The sequence below is a fragment of the Tachyglossus aculeatus genome, chromosome 17 (genome assembly GCF_015852505.1).
Source record: "Tachyglossus aculeatus isolate mTacAcu1 chromosome 17, mTacAcu1.pri, whole genome shotgun sequence".
Lineage (NCBI taxonomy): Eukaryota > Metazoa > Chordata > Mammalia > Monotremata > Tachyglossidae > Tachyglossus > Tachyglossus aculeatus.
Genome location: NC_052082.1, coordinates 53168511 through 53195211, shown reverse-complemented (window position 1 = coordinate 53195211; position 26701 = coordinate 53168511). Strand labels below are relative to the sequence as shown.

Here is a 26701-nt window from a genome sequence, read left to right as displayed (position 1 = left end):
AAATAGGTTTCTATTTTCTGGAAAAAGATACATTCTGAGCTAGGGAAGTTGGGCAAGGTGAAAGGAACAAGAGTGACAGGGCTGAAAGAGGTCCAGCAATTTAGAGGCCCAATTCCATCACCAGTTCATTAGAGGACTGATGCCCTCCTGTTTCAACTCTATACAGGTCACTAGAGCAATGAGTCTAAAGTGGCAACTCCCTCCCTCAGATCATCGACAGCCTCTCTCACCACATGCAGGGTCAATCAATGCTCAGAGACCCCTCCCCGTCTCCCACTTCACAGCAGCAGCTCTAAATTCAAGAAACACTTGAGTTCTCCGGTGGACTTGAGTAGCGTTGGACTCTGTTATTAGAGAATACAAAATAAATCATTTATTTATAATAATGTCTCTCCCCTGTAGACTTGTAAGCTCACTGTGGGCAGGGAATGTGTCAGCCAACTCTGTTGTATTGTAATAATAATAATAATGATGGTATTTGTTCAGCGCTTACTATGTGCCATGCACTGTTCTAAGCGCTGGGGGGATACAGGGCAATCAGGTTGTCCCACGTGGGGCTCAGTCTTCATCCCCATTTTACAGACGAGGGAACTGAGGCGCAGAGAAGTGAAGTGGCTTGCCCAAGGTCACACAGCTGACAAGTGGCTGAGCTGGGATTCGAACCCAGGACCTCTGACTCCCAAACCCGGGCTTTCCACTGAGCCACACTGCTTCTCTGTACTTTCCCAAGTGCCTAGTACAGTGCTCTGCATGCAGTAAGTGCTCAATAAATACACTGATGATGATAATGACAATGAGCATATAGCATATAGCTTAGCATACAGCATATAGCTTAGATGGGTTCCCTGCCCTCAGGGAGTTTACAATCCGAGCCACCCAGAGAAGGAATTTTACCAACACATTGACTAAGCCTCCCTCCAGGAATGAGAGCTAGAGGCTAAGAGTGAGAATCTGTGGAGGCCCCTTGACCTTTCTAGTCTCCACCTGTCAGATTCCCTTTAACACAAATGCAACCAGTGAGAAGGTGAGAAGGGGTGCAAAACATTAGAACAGTGCTTTGCACATAGTAAGCGCTTAATAAATGCCATTATTATTATTATTATTCAGCCGTGACATTTCATATTTACACCCTGCAGATGTGAAGCTTGTCATGGGCAGGGGACGTATCTACCAACTCTGTTGTATTTGTACTCTCCCAAGCACCCAGTACAGTTGTTTGCACAAAGTAAGCGCTCAGTAATTACCACTGATTGATACACTGCAAAGAGCCTGTGCCACCTTCGCCTATGTCGGGCAGCTCCAGGTTGCCCTGGGACTAGAACAGCGCGCCGCACCAACAGTCCATGCCATTCGGGATGCTAAAGGAGGAAGAGAGGTGGTCTTTCAAAAACCTCAGTTATAGGGCCCGGAGCTGCAGAGTTATTTCGTACATGAGCTCAATGAGCTCGAATCCAGAGGAACTTCTTCCTGGGAGGGCACCGCTACCTGGGCTAGTGGATTCTCCCACTTTTGGTCCCAATCTTGGTTGCCGCTTAGAGGTGAAGCACCATCTCCTTGTATTTATTCCAGGGGGCTTCGAGGGCTACCCATAGTCCCCAGAGACTCCCTGGTGGTGCAAGAGGCCCCAGAATAAATAGAGAGTTAAAGAACTTTCTGCTGCCAAAATAGAGACAAGCATGTGAGCATTACAATGGGCTGGCTCAACAATCCCTCCTGTCAAAGGGAACCAAGAGATTTACTCTGTACCTAGAGTGGTCACAATATCCTTTTTAATCTTTTCTTTCTTCTCTGACATTAGGCAAACTTTGCAACAGCTTAACAAGCCAATCAAAATTTATCTACCCAGCAAAAGGTTTTTTTTCCTACAATATTAAAAAAAAACACCCAACATCCAAACTGTCTAGTTTTTGAGAAGACTCTGATCCATTCCGAACGCATTTATGAAAGCCAAAGAGATACCAGCAGAGTAGCTTAAAAGGTTAAGAGTTGGCTAACCAGGAAGACGAGTGAAACTTTAAAAAGATGAATCCCTCCTACTGAGAAGAGGAAGCCATAAAGTTTGAAAATGAAACGGCTTTCTTCCATGTGAGGGGGAAAGAGGGCCTGATTCACTACCTGAAGAACAACCTGTTTCATTTTCTATAAATAAACCCTAGGAGGGCCACTGCCAGCAGCATAAGTCAATAGAACCTTTCTATATTGTGCTGCCAAACTTCACTTTTAGACAGTATATTAATTACGCAGTCAATATCCGTGGGTTTCATTAGTGTATTAAATACCACGATCAATAATATTTATACTTTTCGGATACAGGCCACTCAGAAAAGGTGGGGGGGAGGAATTTTTGACCCCGCAGTTCCAAAAGTCAGTACGGCACACCAGAGACCAGCAGGGCTTTAATGGAAAGCATAAAACATTGGAAATACGGACAGAAATCGGATTATTACCCTTTTATTTTTTTTCCTGCCTCTCTCCCAATGAGACTGAAGGGAATTCAAGAACCACTTAAAATAAAGGCGAAATGATTAGATTCTTTTCTTAATTGCTTAACACTGATGTCATGGTGGACGTGATGGAAACATTGATCTGTAAGTGAAAGCTGCGAGATAGAATATCATGAACGGCCTTTAGAGCTAGGCTGCATCCGAGAGGACTGCAAAAACCGCGGGCCAGGATCTATTTGGGAGTTCTTCGGGGACACTGAGCTCTTAAAAGCAAAACACTGGAGCCAGCTCATCATGCCTCTTCGCTGGTGATCCGATTTCCAGTAGGAAAATCTGCTCAAAAGCCTCCCTGGAGGTGGCTTCTCCCAGGAATACCTCCAGAGAAAAATCATGTCCGTGTAACTGCTGGTTTTGTCACACGGCGTGATAATCACCCATCCTTTCCCGTTGACTAGAGGATGCCTGTTGGGTTCACTGCGCAGGCTTATTTTGCGCTAATACCATGTAGTCAGTTTGCCTTACTACGGAAAGAGATCCGAACCGGGGAGAGACGCGGAGATGCAGGGAGGAGTAGCTACCAGACTGGAAAGATAGATTACCCCTTCCAACCCACAATCTGTCAATCCGGAAAAACGTGGAAGGCTGTAATTTTCTAGTCAATGCTTTATAAGTAAGGTCGGAAAGGAACAAGTGCTGCCATAAAACTCTTGAGGGCTCTGCCCGATACCCGAGGGCGGCCCAAATCTCCCCGCTCCGGAGACCAGGGAAGGCGGAGAAAGAACCCGTCCGGATACATTTAATGGACCCCAGAGATAAGGTTCTTCGGGTCCAAATGGAAAAGTGGAGTTTTTGCTCCCTAGGGCCAGAGAGACCCCAGGCAGTGGGGGGAACCTACAGAATCAACACCATCATCCCCAGGGACTCTACGATGCTCCAATAACATACCATAAATTTCAATCGCGCTCTCGTGGCCACCAACCGACTGCAGTGCTGCCTGGATACACGAAAAGATGTGCAGCAAATGCCAAGCTGTGAGCTGCAGCCAGCGGACACATAATTAATGTGATTAGGAGCACACCATGCTCTGCTGACTGAAAAGCCCAGTAGCATAATTACTGTTTTCGGTACCAGCTCACTGTCTGTGCAAATTCCCGAGCCTGGTTGGTTTTAGACTGCTGAGTAAACGTCAATAAAATCCCCGGAGTGCCAGATCATCAGCCTTCTTGGACACAGAAATGCTCGGGATGTTTTGGGTGCTCTTCTTCAAATGCACCTCAGGGATTCAAACGTCAGGCAGGTAGAGCTCGCGCTCCATTCTAACCCCAGAGTTTGTAATAAGTTAACATCTCCCCCAAGTGAGCATTTATTACAGAGGTTAATTAATTGCTTTCCAGTAATGACTATCCTCTGAGTTCAAAGAAATAGGATTCACAAATAGAGAACTAAATATCCTGTTTATTGAAATAAATCACTGGAAATGAAGGGCTTTCCCCCCCTTAAAAACTCTCTTTCTGTTAACATACCTAACAAAACCCCAAAAAGGACACAATTACAAATGCGAGAAATATGTACAGGTAGGACGTGGGGTTTACTCATCAACCTAAAACACAATATTAACTGAAATGAAAACTAAAGCAAAGCTTTGTAGTCGCCTAGATTTCCCCCGGGGACAGTGTGTCACTGCTTATCAACCTTCTTCAGAAGAGACAATTTGGACTAATATCATCAGACCCATCTGACTCAGTCTATTAAACCCTCGAGGAAAGAAATTCTTCAGATATCAAAGATACGGCTGTGATTAATAATTCTGCCATACTGCCATTCCAAGCATTAGCGCCAGGTACGGGCACTTCTAGAAGGAGAAAGCCTTTGGATTCTAGGAAGGAACGCTTGTGGTAAATACCCAGGGTCTAGTCTAAGTCGGCTTGCCATGTGACCATTTCTTTTCTGCTGGCTTCCCTAGAAAAAATCCAACTTCCAAAGAAGTAAACGCTGGTTACACGATTTAGTTTCACCTTCACATATACAGCTAATTATGTCTGACGTATGTGCAGCTTAAAGGTAACAAACTCTAAGGGAGGAAAAAAGAGGGACAAAAGCCTGAGGCTAGAGGGACTATCAAGAATTTGACACCCACCGCAACCTCCTTTCCTAGGTCTGACATGGTTTAACCCTACTGCCATCTGAGTATTCAGTCCTGCACACACGGCATATAGAATACACATTAAGAGGGAGGAAATTGCTTAGTCTACCACACAAGGGCCACTATGTGCCGGGTAACTGTTGTCAGACTGTCACCCCCATGGTTGGGGGGGAATCAATTTTGCTCCAGCTCTTGCGTTATCATTCTACGCGGTCTCCAACTTCCGCCCAATCGGCTCCACCCTTCTCACATCATCTGCGCCGCGTTTCTCCTGATATTCGCGATCAACCGCTTCCCGTATTCGCAGTGGTCCACGGGCTTCACGTCCATGACCGACGCCTTTATTCGAGACTCGTCCTTCGGAAGAGAAGAGCGGGCTGTGAATGCTTTGGGACGCCTGTGTCTCAAGCCCTCGAATGCTCGGTCCCTTTCTCTGCTCCCGGCATTAGGAGCTTATGCAGAGTAAGGAGCTCTGCTATCTGAATTCCATGAAGACAACAATATGGAAGGGGGCCAGACCCAGGACCCACAGAACGGAACTGAAGGGAAGAGCAGGCTAACCACTCTGTGACCCAAGTCTTCACCCACCCTCCATCTTTCCTCTCCAGTCCCTCTGGACAGAGGGTCTCCAGGAGCTGAAGCCTTAAAAAGATGTTGCAGAGAAGCAGTGTGGCTTAGTGGCTAGAGCAGGGGCCTGGGCGTCAGAAGGACCTGGGTTCTAATCCTGGCTCTGCCACATGCCTGATGTGTGACCTTGGGCTAGTCACGTGACTTCTCTGGGCCTCAGTCACCTCATCTGTAAAATGGGGATTAAGAGTGTGGAACAGACATTATGTTGAACCTGATTAACTTGTATCTACCCCAGCACTCAGAACTATGCTTGGCACATAATAAGCACTGAATAATACCATCGTTATTATTATTTTCCCTCCAAGGCCCAGCGAATACCAAGCCCAACACTCCTGTGTACAAACAAACCCCAATTTGCGAAAGCAAAAAGCATATCTGCTTAATCTAAATTGAGGAGATTCCCATCACTTGCCCTCCTCCTTCCTCCGGTGAGCACACTTACATTGTAAGTCTCCAGCTTGACCCGGATCCTGAACACGTAAGAACGGAAGTTGGCATTCTGAAACACTTCTTCAAACGCCTGCTCATTCTGCAAAGACAAACACGAGTCAAAGAGATGGGCAAATCAGGTCTCAGGAGAGGTAGCCCACTGGGCTTCCCAATGCGTCTTTAAGTCTCCCAAAAGGAGCCTAATCGAATCAATCCACCAAAAGGATTTACTGAGTGCTTACTTTAGGCAGAAGCGCTGTATACTAAGGAACATCTTTTCTGACCATTTCCACACAAAAACAGCTCAAAATTAATTTGCTGCGTCAAGTAATCTGGGGGTGGGCGGCGGGGGGGAGGGGAGGAAAAAACAGAGCCACAGGGCTTCTGCTAGATTATTTTCTTCTGAACACTGGAGGCCCAGAACAAGGGATTTAACACTTTCGACACTTTACATTACTAAACTGAAACAAGGGAAGCAAGAATTTGAAGAGCCGAGGAAGTGGGGGGGAGGAATAAGGGAGAGGGTAAGAACAGGCAGTGACCAATTCCAACCCCAGGCAGTAGGTCTGAGACCTCCCCCCACCCCCCACACTTTCAAGGGGTGCTGCATTTAGTCTTCTAAACAACACTGGCCGTACAAAAGGAGCAAAGAGTTAAAAACTGCCTCCGCAGCCCCTTGGCGGCAAGCAGGGACCTTGACCGTCACTTGTGAGACGCTGCAGGCGGTGACTCTGGTCAGCCAGTCCGAAACAATAAGCACCGGGAGAAGTGTGAAATTCCCCCATTTGTCTAAATGGAAGGTTAAATTCGGAGCTTTAATTAGGAGTGCTGGAAATGACAACACGGTTCACCATTCTGCTGTGATGAGTCTTCCGAGGCACAGTCCATTTTGTGTTAATCTCAGGGTAGGGGGAGGGCGGAGGAACCCTCAGGCCAAGGCCCGACGGCGGGTCTTCAGAAATTATTTTGCAGGCACGGGGTTACCGGCTTTGAATCCACAAACTGAGCACTGCGCGAATTATTCAGAAAATTGGACTGCTTTCCCCCCGGCCCCAACTCCTCGTTCAAGGGAAGGGTGAACATGGAGCTCTCATCACAAACGTGTCATGGCTCCTGTGGGGAAGGGGTTTCTAGACCTCCTCATTCACCAGCAGTGGAGGCAGTTAAATTTAATAAGCTAATAAAGCATCCTGAAAGCCCTGCCTTGGGTCTTACAATCTGTTATGAAAATAGAAGGCTAAGCAGAACAGACAACTAAGATACCATCAAACCTTACAGCAGATTTCTGTTATTGCGGTTAAAGGGCTTTGATGGGATGATTTTGGGAGCCCTGGAAGGAGATTTTGTTGGGTGGAATAAGGGAAGAGGAAGGAGAGGGACAGAATAGACAGTAGATAAAGGAGGAGGAAGGGAAGGGATAAAAGGGGGAAAGAATGGCTAAAATAGTAGATAATTCTTTATGATGGTCAGTAACAATCAGTTTGTGACCTACTTTAAGACCATTCTAATGGAAAAGGCATTAGATTTGGGAAGGAAAGGAAGTTCTCTATAGCTGACCCTTTTGTGGCAACAAAAAAAATTAAATTAAATTAAATTAAACTCTTACTGGTGCTAATTTACCATCAAAATACGGCCCCCAGAGCAGGACCGACAATGCCATTACACAAGCCTATGGAAAGGGCAATGTTTTGGCTCCTTAGAATCAGAGAGAGGACATGTGACAGAGGACAACTTTTAAAGTCTGCAGCTTTCAAGAGGACAAGAAAAGTGTGTAAAACTACTCTAAATGGTAGTGGTAATGGGACTTAAAGACATCACTGGGAGCAGTGCATGGAAGTACAAGACACTCTCCCCGCACTCAAGGAGCTGACACTCTAATGGCGGTGGAGGGGACGGAGATGACAGAAACAGATATTTATTAATAAAGCAATCCAAATAAGCAATTGATCTGACATATACACCCAAGTGTTGAGAGACAGCATCCATCAATAAAGAGTTGGAGGTGGGTGACAGGTTGAAATGACTCAGGGTGTTGGGAGTTAATCTAAATTGGCTCTTTGGCTTGCTTGAGAGGCCCATCAGGCCTATTAGATCAGAAGGGACTGACTTTTCCACTAAAGCCCTAGAAGTACTGTACTTCAGAGGATCAAAGGCATTGAACTTGGGAGTGCTTAACCAATCAACACTTTCAACGCAGGCAACACCTGCGTTCAACGGAAATCGGATTAAGAAATGGGACCCAGGCACAGGGAAATGAAAGGAACGGTCTTGGCGGGGGCGGGGCAATGGAAGGGAAGGCCTATTTGAAGTGAGAAATCTCAGTAAGGTGGATCACCCACCTTCTCTTTCAACTCTCCCAGAAACATAGTATTTTGCCCCAAGATGGCTTCGGCAGACTCCTGGAAACAAGTCACCCACTGGTTCTCTTGAAAATCGGCAATGTTGGCCTGAAAAATACAGTTCCAAATCATTTCACCTGCATATATCTTCCACCCAAAATGCTGCAGGATTCCTCGTTTGGCTTCTAGAGACGGGGGTTGGTGACAGAGGGCATTATTGGCACAGGCGTCACCCTGAACTATCCCTACCCTTCCTCCCTCCACTGCCCCAGCTGGGCTACAGCTATGGCAACTGGATGTCGGCATCGGACAGGTGCCATGGTGGCCACCCCTTTCCACCCGGTCTTCCTCTACCCAATGGTTAGGGAGGGGAGATGGACGTGAGGGAGAAGAAGCGTGGCCTAGTAGGTGAGCATGGGCCTCGGAGTCGGGAGGACCTGGGTTCTAATTCCAGCTCCAAAACCTGTCTTCTGTGTGAACTTGGGCACATCACTTGACTCCTCTGGGCCTCAGTTACCTCATCTGCAAAATGGAGATTAAGACTGTGAGCTCCATGTGGGTCACGGAGTGTGTCCAACCTACTTTGCTTGTATCCACCCCACCGCTTAGTACAGTGCCTGGCACATATTAAGCACTTGATACAATTATTATTATTGTTAATAACAACTTCCACCATCTTGGTATCTGATGTTAAGGAGTGAAAAAGAAAGAGCCCAGAAGTGTCATCAGTTTTTGCCCAAGAGTCCTGTATTCCTATTGGGTTTATGGATTAAGATTCTTTTCAATTCAGTTTTTGGGGCTAGGAATTACAACCTCCCCCATGCTATTCCCCAGCCATGGAAACTTTATTTTAGAATGCGGAAAGTAAGGCAATGCAACTTCTCATAGCTCCGGACCAACATTTCAAGGAATCAATCGATCGATCCATGGCATTTACTGAACGCTCTGTCTGAGACACTGTATGGAGCACTGGGGAGAGGACAAAACGTCAAAGTCAGGAGTGAATGGCCACAGGAATTCTGCCATTTAGAGACGTATCCAAAGGCTGTGTGAATGAATAATCCACCAAAACACATTTTTGTTATCTCTGGTCCACTAAAAGCTTCTCCGAGACAACCAAAAATAAGCTTCAGTGCTTGACTGGGTCCCCTGCCGAGCCACGAGCCTGCATGGCACCTTGTGGTAGATATAAACCCTTAATTTTGAAAAGGGTTTTTAAAATGGAAAGGAGCTCAACTCTGGCGATGCAAGAAGGCGTCACAATCACAACATCACTCACAGACACGCTGCTCTGAAGCAGGCTCCATTAAGGTCTGGGAAACAGAACATTACCTACAAGAGAATGAACTAAATATAGGTATCAGCTGTAGCAAGTGCAATTATTGCTCTCCAGAAATGCCATTCCAAATTAATTTATCTTCATAACTGCTAGCAGGCGAGCACCACCGATGCTTTAATTGCCCTGCATGCCGTACTTGCAGACTGGAATCAGCTAGGGTAGTCAAATGAAACTTTCTGGCAAGAGAAAAAGCTTTTAAGAGAAAGAAAACAAACTGTGCTATTCAGCTCCATGAAAGGCCCCCTTCCCTCCGTGTTTACAGAGAGGGACGATGGGGGTCTCTCAACAGTCGCTCAAGCCATGGAATCACCTACCCTGATCCCTCAGACCTGCTCCACCGCTGCTCTGGACGCTCTGATCCGCCGCATAAGCGGGTGACTTTATGGAGGCCCTAAGCATTAGCCCCCCACTCCCCTCCCACCCCCACCCCAAGCACCAATTATCTCTGCCGGTCATCGTCCTTACCGACAAGATCATGCGGTACTTGAAGTTGGGAAATTCACAATTGCACTTCTCACAGCGGTACAGCCCATTCTGCTGGTCTATCACTTTCTTATTGCAGTCTTGAGAGGGACAGGCCTGGTACATGCAGTTCTCTTTGCGCAGGTACACCACTGTGCCCACACAGCTAAAATATTCAGCCTTGCAGAAGGACAGAAGGAGAGGAGCACATCAGTCACAGGACCACTGAGCCTGCTTCCTCGGGCTGAGTTGTGGGCGACTGTCGGAACTTCCAAGGCAGACCAGAATGCGGCACATGTGTAAACATTGGAGGATTTACAGGCACTGTCAGAGGCTTCCAACATATGATTTTTGGGGCGGGAGGGCTGAGAGGAGGTGGGTATAATGATCACACGAACCGGAAACAAAAATCTAAATTCTCAGTTGCTTATTTTGAGAGCATGGGGCAGATTAGTTTTATTACATCCTACAGAAAACCACTCAAAAATCCTGCTCTGCTCTTTTAAAAAACAGAGATTTTTGTTCCTTCTGCTCTTCTTTTGTGAGTATGGAATCCCTAGTTATAAAGCTATGAAACATATCAACCTACATACACATCCATTTCCCCTTCTTCCTCCTACTTGTAAATTATTTCTGTGCTTGTCTTCCCAGCCAGTGCTCTACATACACAAGACGCTCAATAAATGCTACTGATTGATTATAGATTATAAAAACCTTATAACGTAATGGGCTGGCCCATCGGTATCCTTGTTGGGAAAAAAAATGCGTCGGAATTCTGGGGTCTCGGTTCACCACTGCCTTATAGCTTGGTTCTAAGCAACTATGTCAACTCACTGTGAGAAGAGGGCAGGGATTTTGGGGGCATAGGGGGAAGGGGACAAGAAGACAGCTGCGGAGGTGATAGTTCCAGTGCAGCGGACAATCCTAAGGGTCTAAGGAAATGTCCCCACCGAATTCAATTTGCTGTGGACCATTGCTTCCTTGAATGGGCTCTCTGAGGATCCCCTGTAGTTCCTGGGGGTATACTTAAGGCTGGGAGAAGCTGTTGTTGGAGGAGTCCAGCAGAATGCAAAGACCACTGAGGGCCAGGACTCTGATTTTCTGACACGGGCCTAGTGCCAAGGGCTTAGTACTTTACTTAGCATCAGTACAAATTGATGCTAATGATTCACGGAGCAAGACTGTAGAGACCAGTGGTAGTCCCAAGGGGAGAGAAGGGGCTTATGGACCAAAGAGAAATGACTTAAATATTTGGCGGTGGCAAGGTGATGCGGGTGTGACGTAGGGAAAAAAGAACCTTATACATAAATCCCTCTAGACTGTAAACTCATTGCAGGCAGGGAATGTGTCTACCAGCTCTGGTGCATTTACTTTCCCAAGTGCTTAGTAGAGTGTGCTGCACACAGTAAGTGCTCAATTAACGATGATGGCGACAGTCTAAAGAAGCCTGTGAAAATTCTGTCTGGTGCTAGTGGTGGTTCCCAGTAAGAAAACTTGAGGACCAGCCTAGAGATATTTCTCAGAATCTAGAAGGTTGAGAGCAGGACACCCACATCCTGAAACACCTAGCCTCCTCATGCCCATCATATGCCTTGCCGTCCAGAATTGGACCCCAACCTACCTTATCACCATGGCCCAGGTTCTCAGCTTTAACCTCATACAAAGTCTTCCAGTTGGTATTACTTCCCCCACCGCCTCCTCCGCTCCTCAGATCGGAGATTGAAATGCAATCTAGAGCCTTTCCTTCCGCGTCAAACCTGAGAAAAACCAAAGAGTTGGGCTGAAGAGAGCTTCTGGCCACGGGAAAGGCTGTGATGTACCTCTCCCTGGGTGATCTGTCTGTTCGATGATACAAGGGTCCTCATTTCACATTTTTACAAGTGACTGGGGCGGGTAGGGGATGCAGGAAGAGGGGTGGTTAAGGGAGAACGCCAATCCCATTTGGGAAGAAGTGAACCCTGCACTTTGCCATCTAATGAATTGGGTGGTGGTAGGGTGGGAGGTGGCAGGAATGACCTCGTTCTCGCCTGTCCCGCCATCGACCCCCGGCCCACTTCATCCCCCGGGCCTGGAATGCCCTCCCTCTACCCATCCGCCAAGCTAGCTCTCTTCCTCCCTTCAAGGCCCTACTGAGAGCTCACCTCCTCCAGGGGGCCTTCCCAGACTGAGCCCCTTCCTTCCTCTCCCCCTCGTGCCCCTCTCCATCCCCCCCATCTTACCTCCTTCCCTTCCTTCCCCACAGCACCTGTATATATGTATATGTTTGTACATATTTATTACTCTATTTAACCTGTACATATCTATTCTATTTATTTTATTTTGTTAGTATGTTTGGTTTTGTTCTCTGTCTCCCCCTTTTAGACTGTGAGCCCACTGTTGGGTAGGGACTGTCTCTACATGTTGCCATCCTGTACTTCCCAAGCGCTTAGTACAGTGCTCTGCACACAGTAAGCGCTCAATAAATACGATTGATTGATTGATTGACCTCTGCTTTCATCTCTATCCTTCTGACGCCCCCCTGTGGGCAAGGCAGGCTCTTACAAAAGGGATAAGGATGGAACGATTCTCTGAGCTGGACAAATTAAAATTAGCACAGCCCCACGGGACCGGGTGCGCACACTCAAAAATTACACAGACAAAAGTCAGAATTTTAATACAGCGACAAATGACGATGCTTGGCATGAGCATCCATTTCCTCAGGTTGCTGACTTCTGTGGGCATCATCGTTTGCCCTTTTACTGAACCAATAGCGGGCAAAAAAACATGACATTTTGAGGACTGGTCAAAAACACTGCCAGCTGAAAAATGTTTTGACCCTATTTGCACGGTTGATTTACACTGTGCTGACTGGTATCTGGATGCCATTTTGGGAGCTTTGATTGAAAAGCAAATCTGTATCCCTGCAGTTCGACTGTGCCCTGCAGCTGCAGACAAAATACCTGCTCGTTCTACCAGGTAAGCGCTAAATCCTTGGACGGAGGCATCGAGGTTCATAATTTTTTTTTCCCCCTACCGCCACAGGCAACACTAGTTTACTGTCTCAAAACTCCAAGGAGACATTTCCCAGCAGAGACAGCTCATGGGGAATCAGCGGGGCAGAGAGAAGACCGGTTCTTCTCACAATAAAAACTCCACTTGGAATAGATAGTGTGGATTTGGGGATTTAGTTCTTGGTTATAACGGATCGGCTCTGCAGTGCCTGGCGGGCAAGAAGCAAGTCTGTCCTTGGCCCACCCACCCAGCACTTATATCCCACCAAATCCCACAATGGCTTAAAAGAAAAGAAAACAAAATAAGCTGATTTCAAGGCATTTTTCAAAGGGAAAACAGGCAATGCAAATTGTCCTGGACCCATGGGTCCTGGACTTGAAAGGGGGAGGGAGGGACATGAAAGCGCTTTCAGAAAAACTGGAAATATGACCCACTGCCTGGTCCATCAAGCCAGGCTTCTGATTCTGACTTCCATCAGATACACCATCACTCTGACGCTGGTGCGAGTGCTTCAGGCTGATAAGGGGACTGGTGAAGGGCTCTGATTTTACCAACTTACCTGCAAGCTTGATTGAAGTCCCACTGCAGCACATGCTCTTTCATATTGGCTCTACTGATGTGAAGCGTTCAAAACTCACTAGCCAAAATGGCCTCCTGAAATAGGAGCTAAATGCTTGCATATTCTTGGCATGGTTTGAAATCCGCCCAGTGCCCCTCTCTAAAAACAGCTCCATGATTTATTTAGCCGAAACTTGTTAAGATGTTCTCTCTGACCAAGACGCTTCTTGCATACTATGTTTCAATTTGAAACGTTCTTTTAACTCAGTGAAAAACTAGGTTTAATGTGGAGTCATGAACAGACTTTCTTCCTCCGGTGAGTGCGTCAGGAATGACAATGGGCTTGCTGACAAAGGCCCATTGTTCACGATGAACTTTATCGCAAAGACAGTTCACAGGAGAGGCAAACACCAGATTTTTTTAAAAAAACAACCGCCCCCAAAAAGACATAAAATAAAATAAGAAAAGGAGTCAGCTCCCCCCGCAACTCACACTGATTGAAATCAGGCGAGACCCAGAGCGAGGGATGAAATTTGGAAAAGACTCTTTTTTCAGCTGATACCTTTAGAAGTGGGGCTGTTAAGAGCCTGATGGCACCCTGCTTCTGCACGATCTGGGTCAATGTGCAGTATTTCCACTCTAATTGCCTCCTCTCCGATTCTTCCAGGTTTATCAAGGGATTACAAGTTGGCCGGTTTTAAGAACTTGAAAAACATCCGCTTGGAGGGCATAACGCCACCAAGAAAAATAGAAAATTGTTCCTCCCAGAAACCAAGCCCCGCGCTCGGAGGTCAGATCGCCTGCTGATGCTCAGGAGATCCTGGAGAAATAACTCCCCCGGTTAGAAAAGCAAGGACGGCTGCTTTGTTAAGCCCCGTGAGACCTACCATCCTCGAAGCTTAAAGGCTTCCGGAATATCAGGGTTCATGATGACGGTGCTCGAAGATAGGACGGAGAGGCTCCGCCCTCCAAAGTCAGAGACTCTGGCTCCTTTGATAGCCATCACCGGTTGCCTAGAACCATCAAATTTGTCCGCCTGCACAACAGCACAAAGTGTTACTGCCTGTCAACACCTTGGCAACACGCACGCATGCACATGCCCCGCCCCGCTTCTGAAACCAATAATAATAATAATAATAATAATAATAATGGCATTTGTTAAGCACTTACTATGTGCAAAGAACTGTTCTAAGCGCTGGGGGGATACAAGGTGATCAAGTTGTCCCATGTGGGGCTCACAATCTTAATCCCCATTTTACAGATGAGGTAACTGAGGCTCAGAGAAGTGAAGTGACTTGCCCAAGGTCACACAGCAGACATGTGGTGGAGTCGGGATTTGAACCCATGACCTCTGACTCCAAAGCCCGGGCTCTTTCCACTGAGCCACGCTGCTTCTTATCAATGAAGATAAGACCCCCTGCCCCGGGACGAACTGCACCATGAGATGAGGTGAGGCTGCTGAGTGCACAGTCTACCCAGGACTATAAGCTCCTTGTGGGCAGGGAATGTGTCTATCTACTCTATCATATCGTACTCTCCCAAGCACTTAGTACAGTGCTCTGCACACAATAAGCACTCACTAAATACCATTAATTGATGGGAAAAAACACCAATACGGCCAATCTGGCCCCTCAGTGGATTCGCAGTGACTGGTGGCTTAGTCAGCTCTCAGTTTCTATGCAGTCCAGGGCAGGATCAAACATCTCAACGGGTAACGCTTCAAAGCCCAGCAAACAGCAAGTTTCCCGGAGGCAAAGGCAAACTGTTGGTTTTCAAGGCAAAATATTGCCTTCCCACCCCCGAACCCTAATTTCCACAGACCTAGGGACAAGGCGGTCCACCGCGGAAGCCGTGTACATGCCACGTCTCAAAATGGTGGTGTACCTCTGGGAAAACTTACATCATCCCCCCACAGAGTAGCAGTCACCAACTTCCCGGACATGTCCATCAAGTGGATGTTCCTCTTGGACACTTCCCTGTTGTTTGACTTTACTGTGATTTTATTGGCCTCCTCATAGCTCTTGCAGATGCCGATGATGTCTGAAACACAGATACAGTGTCCCAAAGAGAACTGCTTCAGGGGCCTGGCAGAGGGAGAACAGGGGCAGTGGCTGAATGGAAAGGACTCCCCTTCCCAACCCCCCATCCCCTGCATAATATGGGGCACAGGTTCCTAGCTCCCATTCCCGGTACACAAATGCTCACCTACAAGGGAGTCTTTAGATTTGTTTTCCAGGTCACCAATCCCAGTGAAGTCAAACTGAACTGTGGGTAAATGGTGGGCATCTTCGCAGGGCACGACCGAAGTCTCGTTATTGAAAGTCATCTCGTAGTCGTTTTTAACGGCTGTAAATTGCTTATTAGCAATTTTCAGGCTGCCTTTGGAGAAATAGTACACCTACGAGAGCAGAGTGAGGCCTTTACTCAGAGGGCCACTCTTAAAATCAGACACATCAATTCTACCACTACCCTCCCCCGGGGCGCCCCGAGCACTCTCTCATTAAACTAACGGCCAGCTACAGTGGTTATTTGCCCACCTTAAAAAAAAAAAAAAAGCTACTATACCTTGTTCACTTCAATAAGAGGGAAAAACTTGTCAGCTTGATCGTTGAAAGCAGTAGCTCTAATCTCCCCCTGAAGGAGATTGGGAGAGTGTGTGAGAGCTAAGAAGTTTACCGTACAGCGTCGCGCCCATACCAAGCTCCCAATCGTGCCATCCCGTCAACCACCTCGGCATTCATGAATTTTTATCTGTTTATTATTAATTTTTTTCAGCATCGCACTTCTGGGCTGTGGAGCCCTGCCGGAGCAGTGAGAAATGTGGAAATGGCTCCTTTAACAGTAATGTGCTGGAGCTCTTATTGTTATTGTCGTGGTTATTGTTTCTGCGGTTATCTACCATGTCATTTCTTTGCTTGTGTGTCTGTCACTGGATTCTTTCACTCTTAGATTGCGAGCCCCATGTGGGCCACAGACAGTGTCTGAATTATTATCCTTACATCTTTCCCCAGGACTCGATTTGGGGCCTTGACTGGAGTTAGCCTCGACAGAATGCCATAAATAATCATGAGCAAAAAATATTTACTGGGTGCTAATGATCCATGTACCACTGAACTCGGTATGTGGGAATAGCCAGGCAAAATCTGAATTAGTACGTAGTGCCTGCCCACAAAGGGTTCACCCTCTAAGGAGAGAGAGAGAAAACGGGAGATGGAAGGAGCCAAACACAGAAGCAATTAACGATTTAATGTTGAACATCTGAACAAGCACAGCTCAACGAGACTGCTCTTCAGAGCAGCAGGACGAGCTCCATCTGTTTCCTCCTCCCCGCTACATTCAGAATATAGAAAAGTTCCAATGATCTAAAGTTTATAAAAAGATTTCCACATTGGCCCTTTGCTCCTGCAGGAGACAGGCTTTCAGCATGGGATTGAAGGCAGCCTGGTGGTGCCGAGAGCCCAATCCTGCGAGCTAAGGACTCGGACACTCTTTCCCTATCATTTAATTCTACTCCCTCTTTTAATTTGTGCTGACTGTAGGCAGGGACTGTCTCTACCAAATGCTATACTGTCTGTACTCTCCTAAACGGTAGTGCTCAATAAGTACGATTGATTTTAAGTTGTATATTCATCAATGGTCAATCGATCCATGGTATTTATTGAGCGCCTAATGAATTCAAGGCACTCTATTAAGTGCCTGGGAAAGTGCAACAGTAGCAAGCCACGCATTTTCCGCTTTCAAGGCACATTCAACTGAAAGCAGGGGAAACAGGTAAAAGTGACATAGTGAAAGTAGGAGGATGAATAAAGGTAGAGCAGGAAGGAGAACAAATACCTCAAAAAAACCACTGAACAAATGTTCAGAGAAATAGATGAATATAAGTACTCCTCGGTACTCGAACGTTGTCTTTTCCAGTGGATTTTAAGCCCCTTTAGGGCAGGAGTCATGTCATTTACTTCTTTTCTTTGTTTCCCCGAGGACACAGCACAATGCTCTGAGTGTTAAATGGTATGCTTGAGCATTCGGAACAAGAACCAGTATGGCCAGGTGGATAAGACCATGGGCCTGGGAATCCGAAGGGCCTGGGTTCTGGTCCTGGCTCTCTCTCTTGTCTGCTGTGTGACCTTAGGCAAGTCTCTTTAACTTCTCTGGGCCTCAGTTACCTCAACTGTAAAATAGGGATTGAGCCTGTGATCCCTATATGGGACATGGACTGTGTCCAACCTGATTAGCTTGTAACTACCCCAGTGCTGGGTATACAGAGCCTGGCATATAGTAAGCGCTTAACAAATACCAATAAAAAAAATAAAGTCCAATATAAGACTAGATACTAGGACCTCAGAAAAAACACACAGAAATTCTTCCTACATGCTATCAAAATTGTGTTGTATCAACAACTGCTTCAGTGAGAAATAAAGGGCTGGGGGAAGATACTTAAAAAATACTTGAAATTGTACAATCCATGGCTCCCATCACATTAAGGGAAATTCAAGACAGCAGAAAAGACAAACATTTTGTTGAGACTAAAACGAAGTGAATTACGGTATAATAAATTGTCCTTTAACTCTGGCATTACATTCTTGAAGGATGCACATTAAGAAAAATCCGTGTTATAATACTCCTGTCGTGACTGAAGCTGTGAGCATGAGCACAACTACTTCTGAAACCACAGATTCACGTTGCCAGGAGATCTTCTGTTGCGTTTTATCCAACACACGAAGTGAACACACTCACTGTAAGAGAGCGGTCTGGATCCTACTTGTTTCTCTCACACTATTAGCATTGCAATTGCTTAAAGCCAATTTTTTACTAAAATGAATCTTACATAGTTGCAATTTGTCCTCTTAATGCTGCCAGTGAATAGACACACAATTCTTCCAAGGCTGCCTGAAACAGAATTCCTAGGAGAGTTGTTTCATGTTATAACTGATTTACGTTTGCCTCACAATAACCACGATCTCCTATTCTTTGAATGCTTTTTAACTAATTGTGCTCTAATAAGCAGGGTTCTATCAAGAATGCCTGTATGTAAACTTACAGCTATTTACTTAGTTGAGTTTCTACCTCCCACGAAAAATCCTACAATCAGCCATCTCTGAGTGGTAGGTTGGAAAGTCTGAAGAACGATTTGTGATAATGAGTTGAATATTCCAACAGACTATAAAAAGAAGTGGTTCTGAGTAGGTATACCCGAATCCCACATGATTGATTGGGTAGTGAGTTACAGATTATGCAATAGCTTCACTTTCAATACAGCACTTGCCTTGGTAAATTAGAGGATGACCTCACACCCAAGATATGCCACTGAATGTATTGTGACAAGTCAAACTTGAACAAGTAGCAATTAATGCCAGACTGAAAATCCGGTTGTCTAGGCTGCTTATGACTTAGTTCCTTATTTTGCTTTAATCAGTAAGTGGCATTTTGACTGCAAGAAGGGGTGAAAAGGGAAATAAATTCTATCACCACCCATAATTTAGGAAACATAGGTCCTCGTTTAGTCTCTGGAACTCTTTGGACAGATCGTCATTTCCCCTCCATCGGAAGTGAGGTAGAATCACTCCTGCCTTCTTCCTCCCTTACAGGGGTGTGGCAAAAATATACGACTGAGGATACATTCAAGTGTTTTCAGTTCCTCAGACGATACAATGTAAAGTCAACGGACTATTAAGAGCAAATCCGTCAGGCAGACCAACAGATTCTCAAGCCAGAATCCCACTGGCTCGCCTCCACCGAAATGGAATTTCTCCTTACATCAACCATGCGCATTAAGTTTCCTGTTTTTTTGATAAGAGGTGTTTTAAAGACTGCACTGTCAGAACCCATCCCTCAAAGCCCGTTTATTAACATTATGAACTGGCATGGACCAGGGAATCTTCCTGTTGAGAGCACAAAGTCCTTGTTCCCCTTAAGCAGAGCCAGGTCTAGGGCGGTGCCCCACTTTCCCCAGCAGGTCAGGCAGTGCAATGGGGCTCTATCTGCCCAAGAACCCATTCACACCCTCCAAGTCTAATTCTGACTACTCTGCATGCTCTCATTTTTTCTGACAAGTTTCAGAATCCTGTTTACCAACCCTCGCTCCCAACAGCATTAAGCCGCCTTCTGAATCAAAATCATTCTGACAGTCCTGTTTCCTTTTGCTTGCTCTTGTTTTTCCACTAAGCACATCTGCACAGAGATGGAATTTCTGTTTCTCAAGGGGTCACCTAATCCAGTTTCCCCATGTGAGAGAGGCTACTTACACTTTCATCAACCAACTCTATCGAGAATAGCTTGCCTTCCCCCCGGGAGTTGCTCCAGGTGCGGATCTGACTTTTATTAGTAACTCGAGCACAAATGGTCCACCTGGAAACCAAGCAGTAAATATTAGAATAGGGACAGTCCAATTCAGAAGCTCCTCTTTCATCTCTCTACCCTCATCTAGTGCTCTAAGCTGTCGGCTGAGGACGATGGCTCTGCATCTTACCGATCCCGTTACGAATTCAAAGTGCTATGAAGTACTGGCGTCAAAGAAAAAAGGAGCGAGCATTTAGTGTGATGAAACATCACGTAACTCTCCTGTTACCTACAATTTTAATTCTCTAAAAAAAACTCCCAAGACAGCAATGTATCCTTAATGAAAACCCAGCCACAGCAGATATTACATTTAAGGAACTGCTCTAATGATACAAATTGATTATTTAACCAATTTCACATTTCTGTTAGGAGACTTCCCTCCTAGCCCTGACTCCATCAATCGCTATGTATCCTTAGGCAAGTAACTTAATGTCTCTGTGCCTCGCTTTCCCCAAAGGTAAAATACCTTCCCTTCTCTATTTTATAGAAATGTGAGAATAAATACAATAATACTGGTGAAGGTCCTTGGAGATGTAGGAAAGCTTCCACATAGATCCGTTGTATTATTTAGTATCTCCCATCTGGCCTTTGTATGATTTTCTTTCAGGCAAGAAGATTCAAAATGGAAACTTGAGAGCAGTGAGACCAGTAGCCTATATCTACCTCCCTGGAGAGCTTATACAGCCTTTCCTTTCTGCTGTATTTTTTTTGGCATGGATTGTTCAAAAGATAAAGAATTCATCCCAATGCTAAAATACCAAAAAATGCCTAATCGGTCAAACTAATAATTCAAGGATACAGAAGGGGTGCCTCAGTTTCTCCATCTGTAAATTGGGGATTCATTACCTGGCATCCCTCCTACTTAAACTGCGAGCCCCATGTGGGGCAGGGACTGGGTCCGACCTGATTAATTTGCAATGTACCCCAGCGCTCAGTACAGTGCTTGACACACAGTAAGCGCTTATTAAGTACCGTAATTACTATAAACGACAACAGCTTTTCAGGCTGATCAAGGAGAGCACTTTAAATGTGCCTGGCAGAGACAGTATAACTTACTTGGACTGGTATGGAGTGAGACTGGCTATGGGGACCACTTTGGAATGAGATCCACCAGGCGTACTCAATAAATTACTGCTTCCAGTTTTAGCGAATGACTTTGCAGGCCCATAGCTCTTTGTTCCAGCTGAACCTTTTCAAAATGAGATGGAAAATACACATGAACCACACACACACAAAAAAAAAACACCCCAAAACAACAAAAAACTCAAGCCACCTGAAATAGTACAATAAAAAGATTTTGTCTCGTGCGCCTATTCTATGAATTCAAGATCACCACCATTCATACCGAGTGCCATTGCTGAGTTCATGTCACTTGACTTTCCAGAAACAGAAATTTGCTTAGCTGCGGGGGAGCGGGGGAGGACGGAAGACGGGAGGCAGATTCAAGGGAAATATCATGCTTACAAATGGGCTAAAATAAAGGAGGACACCTATAGCTAATCCCAAATTATTAAGCAGCATCTTGCTTTAAAAAGTTACTCTGGGGCCTCTGTATAGGGATTTCCACTCTAAGACACAAACAACCAATATCTGCATTTATTTTGCATTATTCTCCCCCTTCTAGACTGTCAGCACTCTCTAAACTGTAAGCTCATTGTGGGCAGGGAACATGTCTACCAACTCTAGATTGTAAGCTTGTTATGGACAGGGAACATGTCTGCTAATTCTGTTGCAATACACTTCCCCAAAGGCTCAGCACAGTGCTCTGCTTCTAGTAAGCACGCAATATGACCGATTGATTATTCTCACCACACACCACCAGAAAAGTCCCACTGCCCTATGGCCCGGCAAGTGGATCAAGAATGAGGAAGGATCTTTCTAGGGTGATCCTCATTTGTCCAAGACTTAAAAAAATAACTTGGTGGGGAATTGATGGGGTTGCCACTGGGCTAGTTTACCACAGGCTGAAGGAAAGCTGTACCACTTCTTAGCAGCTAAATAGCTTTTCTTTCTCTCACACAAACCTAAACTTACTGGACTGTGTGGATTAACGCTGTACAACAGAAAAGTATCTTTCCTTGGAGGTGGCCTCCTCTGTTGCACGGTTGCATAACTTCAGTAACAAAATATTCCTCCTTCTCCCCAAAGGGTTTGGTGGAAAAAATTGTCAACAGAAGGGAGCCCCAGAAATGCTTGACACCCACGGCAGGGAGCCCACTAAATCTACACTCTTAGTGTGTTTGATTTTCATCGTCTTGGCCTTGAAAACTAGACGACTTTAATTCAGGAAGACAGTAACATCTGGTGAAACAGACAGCAAAAAATTTCCAAACCTAAAAATAGATCCAAAATAGATTGTGAAGGTCACCAACTTTACAAACTTAGACTAAGGGGCTCCTCCAATCTCCCCAAGAGCGAGAGCCAAAAAGCACTCAAAATACGGTCATTAAAGCCTCTACAGCTGCTATGCTGAAAGTTAGGAGATATAAATAATTCTCATCTAGAAAACTGAAAACAAGTGGGATCTGTGACAGATATGGAGGATATAGTTCAAACAAAATTCCATGAGAACCCATAATGAAAAAGTCAGGCAGAGAGAGTCAAACAATTTCATGCGGTTTTACTAAGCAGAGGGTCTAGAACTAGATAAAAAATGAGAACTGAAAAAGCAAGTTTGTTCCCAGGCAGCAGGATGGTGTGAAACTTCAGGATTTGTGAGAAACTCCTATGGTAAAATGTTGAACCAGAGGAAGATGATAAACTAAGATGATGCACGGCTACAATTCTTTAGATCTTTATCTTTAGCCATTTCTTTCCATTTTCTTTTTTACCCCCCAAGGCATTTTACAGGAAGGATTTGGGAGTGGCTTTTCAACCTTTGGGATCACAGACATTCTCTGGCCTCAGATTCAATTCCTGAAACATGAACTTAAAAAAAAAAAAATTCAACATCCACTGCTAACCACATATCTCCTTATGCAGCAGATCTTACCCAATCCTGAGCTTCCGTTCTGCTGCTGAGGCTTGCTGGCTGGTGGAATGGCAGTAGGGCCTGGAGCTGGAGTTGTCTGCTGTTGTCCAGTCCCTGGAGGACCAGAGGAGGAAAAAGTGTACTTTAGCGCAAAGAGTCTGAGTTTAAAGTAATTCAAGTAATCTTGACGAAGGAGATCCTCTGATGAGCTGTGAAATTCTGATTTCGTGAAAGACCGCTCCAGGACAAAAATACATGCTGGGACATTCAAACACACGGAGCGAATTTGATGAGTACATTTTATGTTTTCAATATACAGAGAAAGGGCTGGCTCCATTTACCTTTCACCTGCTTACTCAGTTAATACGCTTCCTTTCTGTCGGTTTCTCTTGCTCAAACCTGCAGTAAAGTCACTGGGTTGAATCTGACATTACTTGTATTTCCATAGCAACAGATCGATGTCATCAACAGAATTGTGTGTTCACTGCAGGAACTAGCAGAAGAATAAACTGGGTGGTAAGGGAGAAACCTAAAAGCAGCTCAGTTGTCTCTCAAGTGCTCTAACTTCAAAGAGAAACACCACATTCAATAAGGCTTCCCACTCTACCTTCACTCCTGCCGCCAACACACCAAACTCATTTTGCAATAGACAGGTGAAGGAAAAAGGAGTTGAAAGTGTCCTACATAACCAGGAAGAGCTAGTGAACGCCCCAGCAGGGGGAGAGGAGAATAGAGTTCAGAAGAAGGTATGTCAAGGAGACGGCAACGGTCAAAGGAACAGGGGGTTAAATGAACATGGCTCTCAAACAGAAAAAAAAAAACCACCTTGGAAAGAGTAGGAAGGTGGTGTGTACTCTCCCCCCTGCCACTTCCACCCACACACCCCTTATGAATTGAGAGAATGCTGAAAATCAGAGAAGGCAGCTTAAATAACTAACAAAGAATGTCTTCCAGAGCCAGTCCAAGGGTACACGCACCAAGGCATTCTGTCTGCAACAGTGGCAACTTGGAAGAAACAATTTGAAGGTTGTCCTCCATCTGTATATCACTGTGTTTCCACAGGGTACTTCTTATTAGCCCTAATTTTTCATTTTTTTAATCCTACATGAAGGTAACTAAACTCTTCTCCAGCATTCTAACCATGAAGCCCATTCCTTAACTCATAATGGACTTTGTTCATTAATTAAGCCTAACTTTCTTGAACTTGTTGGTATTTTCTCCACCCAGAAAGAACTCCGTTTGTTTACCACTTTTTACACCAGGGACCTAGAAATCCTGGATTTGGGGACAATTCTACCCTCCACGTCCCGCCATGATTTTGTCAACCAGAATCAAGTCTCCCTCGGGCCTCTGCCCTTCCATAATGAGGAGTCCTAATCTTTCCAACTAATTCTGTCTGGAACTTGTTCTTGTCCCTTTTTATGGTACCTGTTAAGTGCTTACTATGTGTCCAAACAATGGGATAGATAAAAGTTTATCAGGATGGACACAGTCCCTGCTCCACATGAGGCTCACTCTAAACCGGAGGGGAGAGGATTTAATCCCCATTTTCCAGATAGGGTAACTGAGGTGCAGACAAGTTAAATGACTTGCCCACGGTCACACAGGGGACAAGCGCCAGAGCCAGGATTAGAACTCAGGTCCTCTGACTCCCAGCACGGCATAGTGAATAGAGCATGGGCCTGGGGGCCAGAAGGTCATGGGCTCTAATCCCAGCTCCACCACCTGTCTGCTGTGTGGACTTGGGCAAGTCACTTCACTTCTGTTCCTCAGTTACCTCATCTGTAAAATGGGGATTCAGACTGTGAGCCCTGCATGGGACAGGGACTGTGTCCAACATGATTTGCTTGTATCCACCCCAGTGCTTAGTACAGTGCCTTACTTACAAAGTAAGTGCTTAACAAGTACCATTATTTTTTTGCCCCCATTAGGCCATATTACTTCCCAAATAGTCCTTTAATCATTGTGGTTGGGTTCTGCTCTGCGTTCCAAAGGAGAGTCACACCAAGGGCTTATAAGGGGACAAAAACCAAATACTACAAATGATCATGGAATCAATCTGATTTTTGCATTTCATTCCTTCATTCAATCGTATTTGAGTGCTTACTATCTGCAAAGCACTGTACTAAGCACTTGGGAGGGTACAATACAACAACAAACAGGCACATTCCCTGCCAACGATGAGCTCAGTCTTGCCGACGTGTCCCGGTTACTGGCCACAGCATCATCACAGGTTTTGTGCTACTTTTTTCTAACTAGCCAAATCTGCACTTGGAGAGCCACAGCCCAGTGTTGATAGGGGCAGACAGGATTGACTCTGACCTGGTCTTAGCCCAACACTCTTCCTCTCTACATCAACACTTAAAATGTTACTCCCTGATCTAGATGTTCATTTACTCTGTAGCAAACTAGATCATTACTCAAAAAGACAATTCTGTATTTCCTTTGTACACTCCCATATTATTTAATGTATCCGTATGGTGAAATGGCTTTTCTTTGATTGGTTATTCTGTGAAACCTTTCGGCAATTTCTCAGTGACCTTTAGCAGAAGCCAATTAAAAAAATCACTTAGCCAAAAAGGGGCACTTTCCAGATTAAGTTTACAAAGATTCATACGTTATTAATTGTATTTATTGAGCGCTTACTGTGTACAGAGCACTGTACTAAGCACTTAGGAGAGTATTACCCAACAGAGTTGACTGACATGTTCCCTGCCCACAAGAAGCTTAAAGTCTAAAGGAGGAGACAGATATTAATATGAGTAAATCACATAGAGAAACCCAAATATTTTTGTAGTGTATACTACCTGATCACATTAACAATCATTTTCGGTAGTCCAAAATGAAAAAGAAACATAAAAGTGAAACAACTAACGGCATCTGGCAGTTTGCGAGAAACTACCAATGTGCAACCTAGGAAAATTCACCTGATTCTAAGCCACTTAAGCAAAAAAAATCAATAAAAGCTCACAGTACCTTGACCAGATGTAAGGGAAGTTGATCCCAAATGGAGTGAGGTTCTGGACAAAGAGGAATTTAAAAATCACCCCCCCTCAAGCACACACTTAGAACTTGCCAGATTCAGCCCTGCTACTTGTGGGCAGAGCCCTGGGACCTCTACAGTGTTTGGACTCCTCTCACCTTAGATGAAAACTTGCAGGTTCTGAGAGTGGTAATATGCTCTGAAAATAGAGCCTTCCATTCTTCCAACCTCCCTCACCTCCTTGCTCTCCACTTCCCCAAACTTTCCAGCTGAGAAATGAAGGGTTCAGTAGCAGGACTGAGCAGAAATGCCGGGATTCAGGGACCCAGCCCTTAACCCAGGACAAACTAAACAATGGTTGCCATAAAATGCATCTCTGTAATTATATTAATAAGTTTGTAGGGGGGGGGGAAATCCAGGAGCATCTGTAGGCTAGTTAAAATTCTGTGGACCGATGGCTTTGGCTTTTTTTTTTTTTTTTTAACCTACTGGCAAGACTAGGGAGGAAATCAGATTCTACCACAAGAGAAGAATTCCTATTATTATTCATTAAATCATATTTATTCATTCATTCAATCGCATTTATTGAGCGCTTACTGTGTGCAGAGCATTGTACTAAGCGCTTGGGAAGTACAAGTCGGCAACATATAGAGACGGTCCCTACCCAACAGCTGGCTCACAGTCTAGAAGGGGGAGACAGACAACAAAACAAAACATGTACACGCTCAGGCTTTCTTTTCATAGCAAGACTCAGTCTCAATAATTACAAAACTTTCTGATAACAGACAACTGGCAGAACTCAACAGAAAAACTTTGATCAATTTCCCCCGGTATTTTGGTAACGTTTCGCAACAATGAAATTTATTTTCCTCAAGAAAGCTAAATAAGGCTAATTGAGAGCACAGAATTATAATACTTGATTTGCAAGGATGTGTCTAGTTTGATTATAGGTAGTCGTGCAAAAAATCCATTGCTAACCCTGAGCACCAAAACCCAATAATCACCTGGTATCTACAGTACATGAATCATGAATCTCTACCCTTCTGCACTAAAGCGTTATTACTGACATTCGGAAA

At 45.1% G+C, this 26701-nt stretch overlaps 1 protein-coding gene across 1 annotated transcript in view; it reads right to left on the bottom strand.

Annotated features, from left to right (window-relative positions):
• Window positions 1-3879: 3879 nt before the first annotated feature.
• RPA1 (replication protein A1) overlaps window positions 3880-26701 on the bottom strand; it is a 35570-nt gene continuing 12748 nt past the window's right edge. Inside the window, exons 6-17 of the mRNA XM_038759174.1 lie at window positions 22664-22756; window positions 20728-20860; window positions 19578-19680; window positions 15901-15969; window positions 15541-15733; window positions 15236-15375; window positions 14223-14371; window positions 11408-11543; window positions 9790-9966; window positions 7986-8093; window positions 5660-5746; window positions 3880-4944 (exon numbers count right to left, since the gene is read on the bottom strand). Coding sequence (XP_038615102.1) covers window positions 4834-4944; window positions 5660-5746; window positions 7986-8093; window positions 9790-9966; window positions 11408-11543; window positions 14223-14371; window positions 15236-15375; window positions 15541-15733; window positions 15901-15969; window positions 19578-19680; window positions 20728-20860; window positions 22664-22756 — 1499 coding nt within the window. The 3' untranslated portion in view covers window positions 3880-4833. The remainder of the gene's footprint in view (window positions 4945-5659; window positions 5747-7985; window positions 8094-9789; window positions 9967-11407; window positions 11544-14222; window positions 14372-15235; window positions 15376-15540; window positions 15734-15900; window positions 15970-19577; window positions 19681-20727; window positions 20861-22663; window positions 22757-26701) is intronic.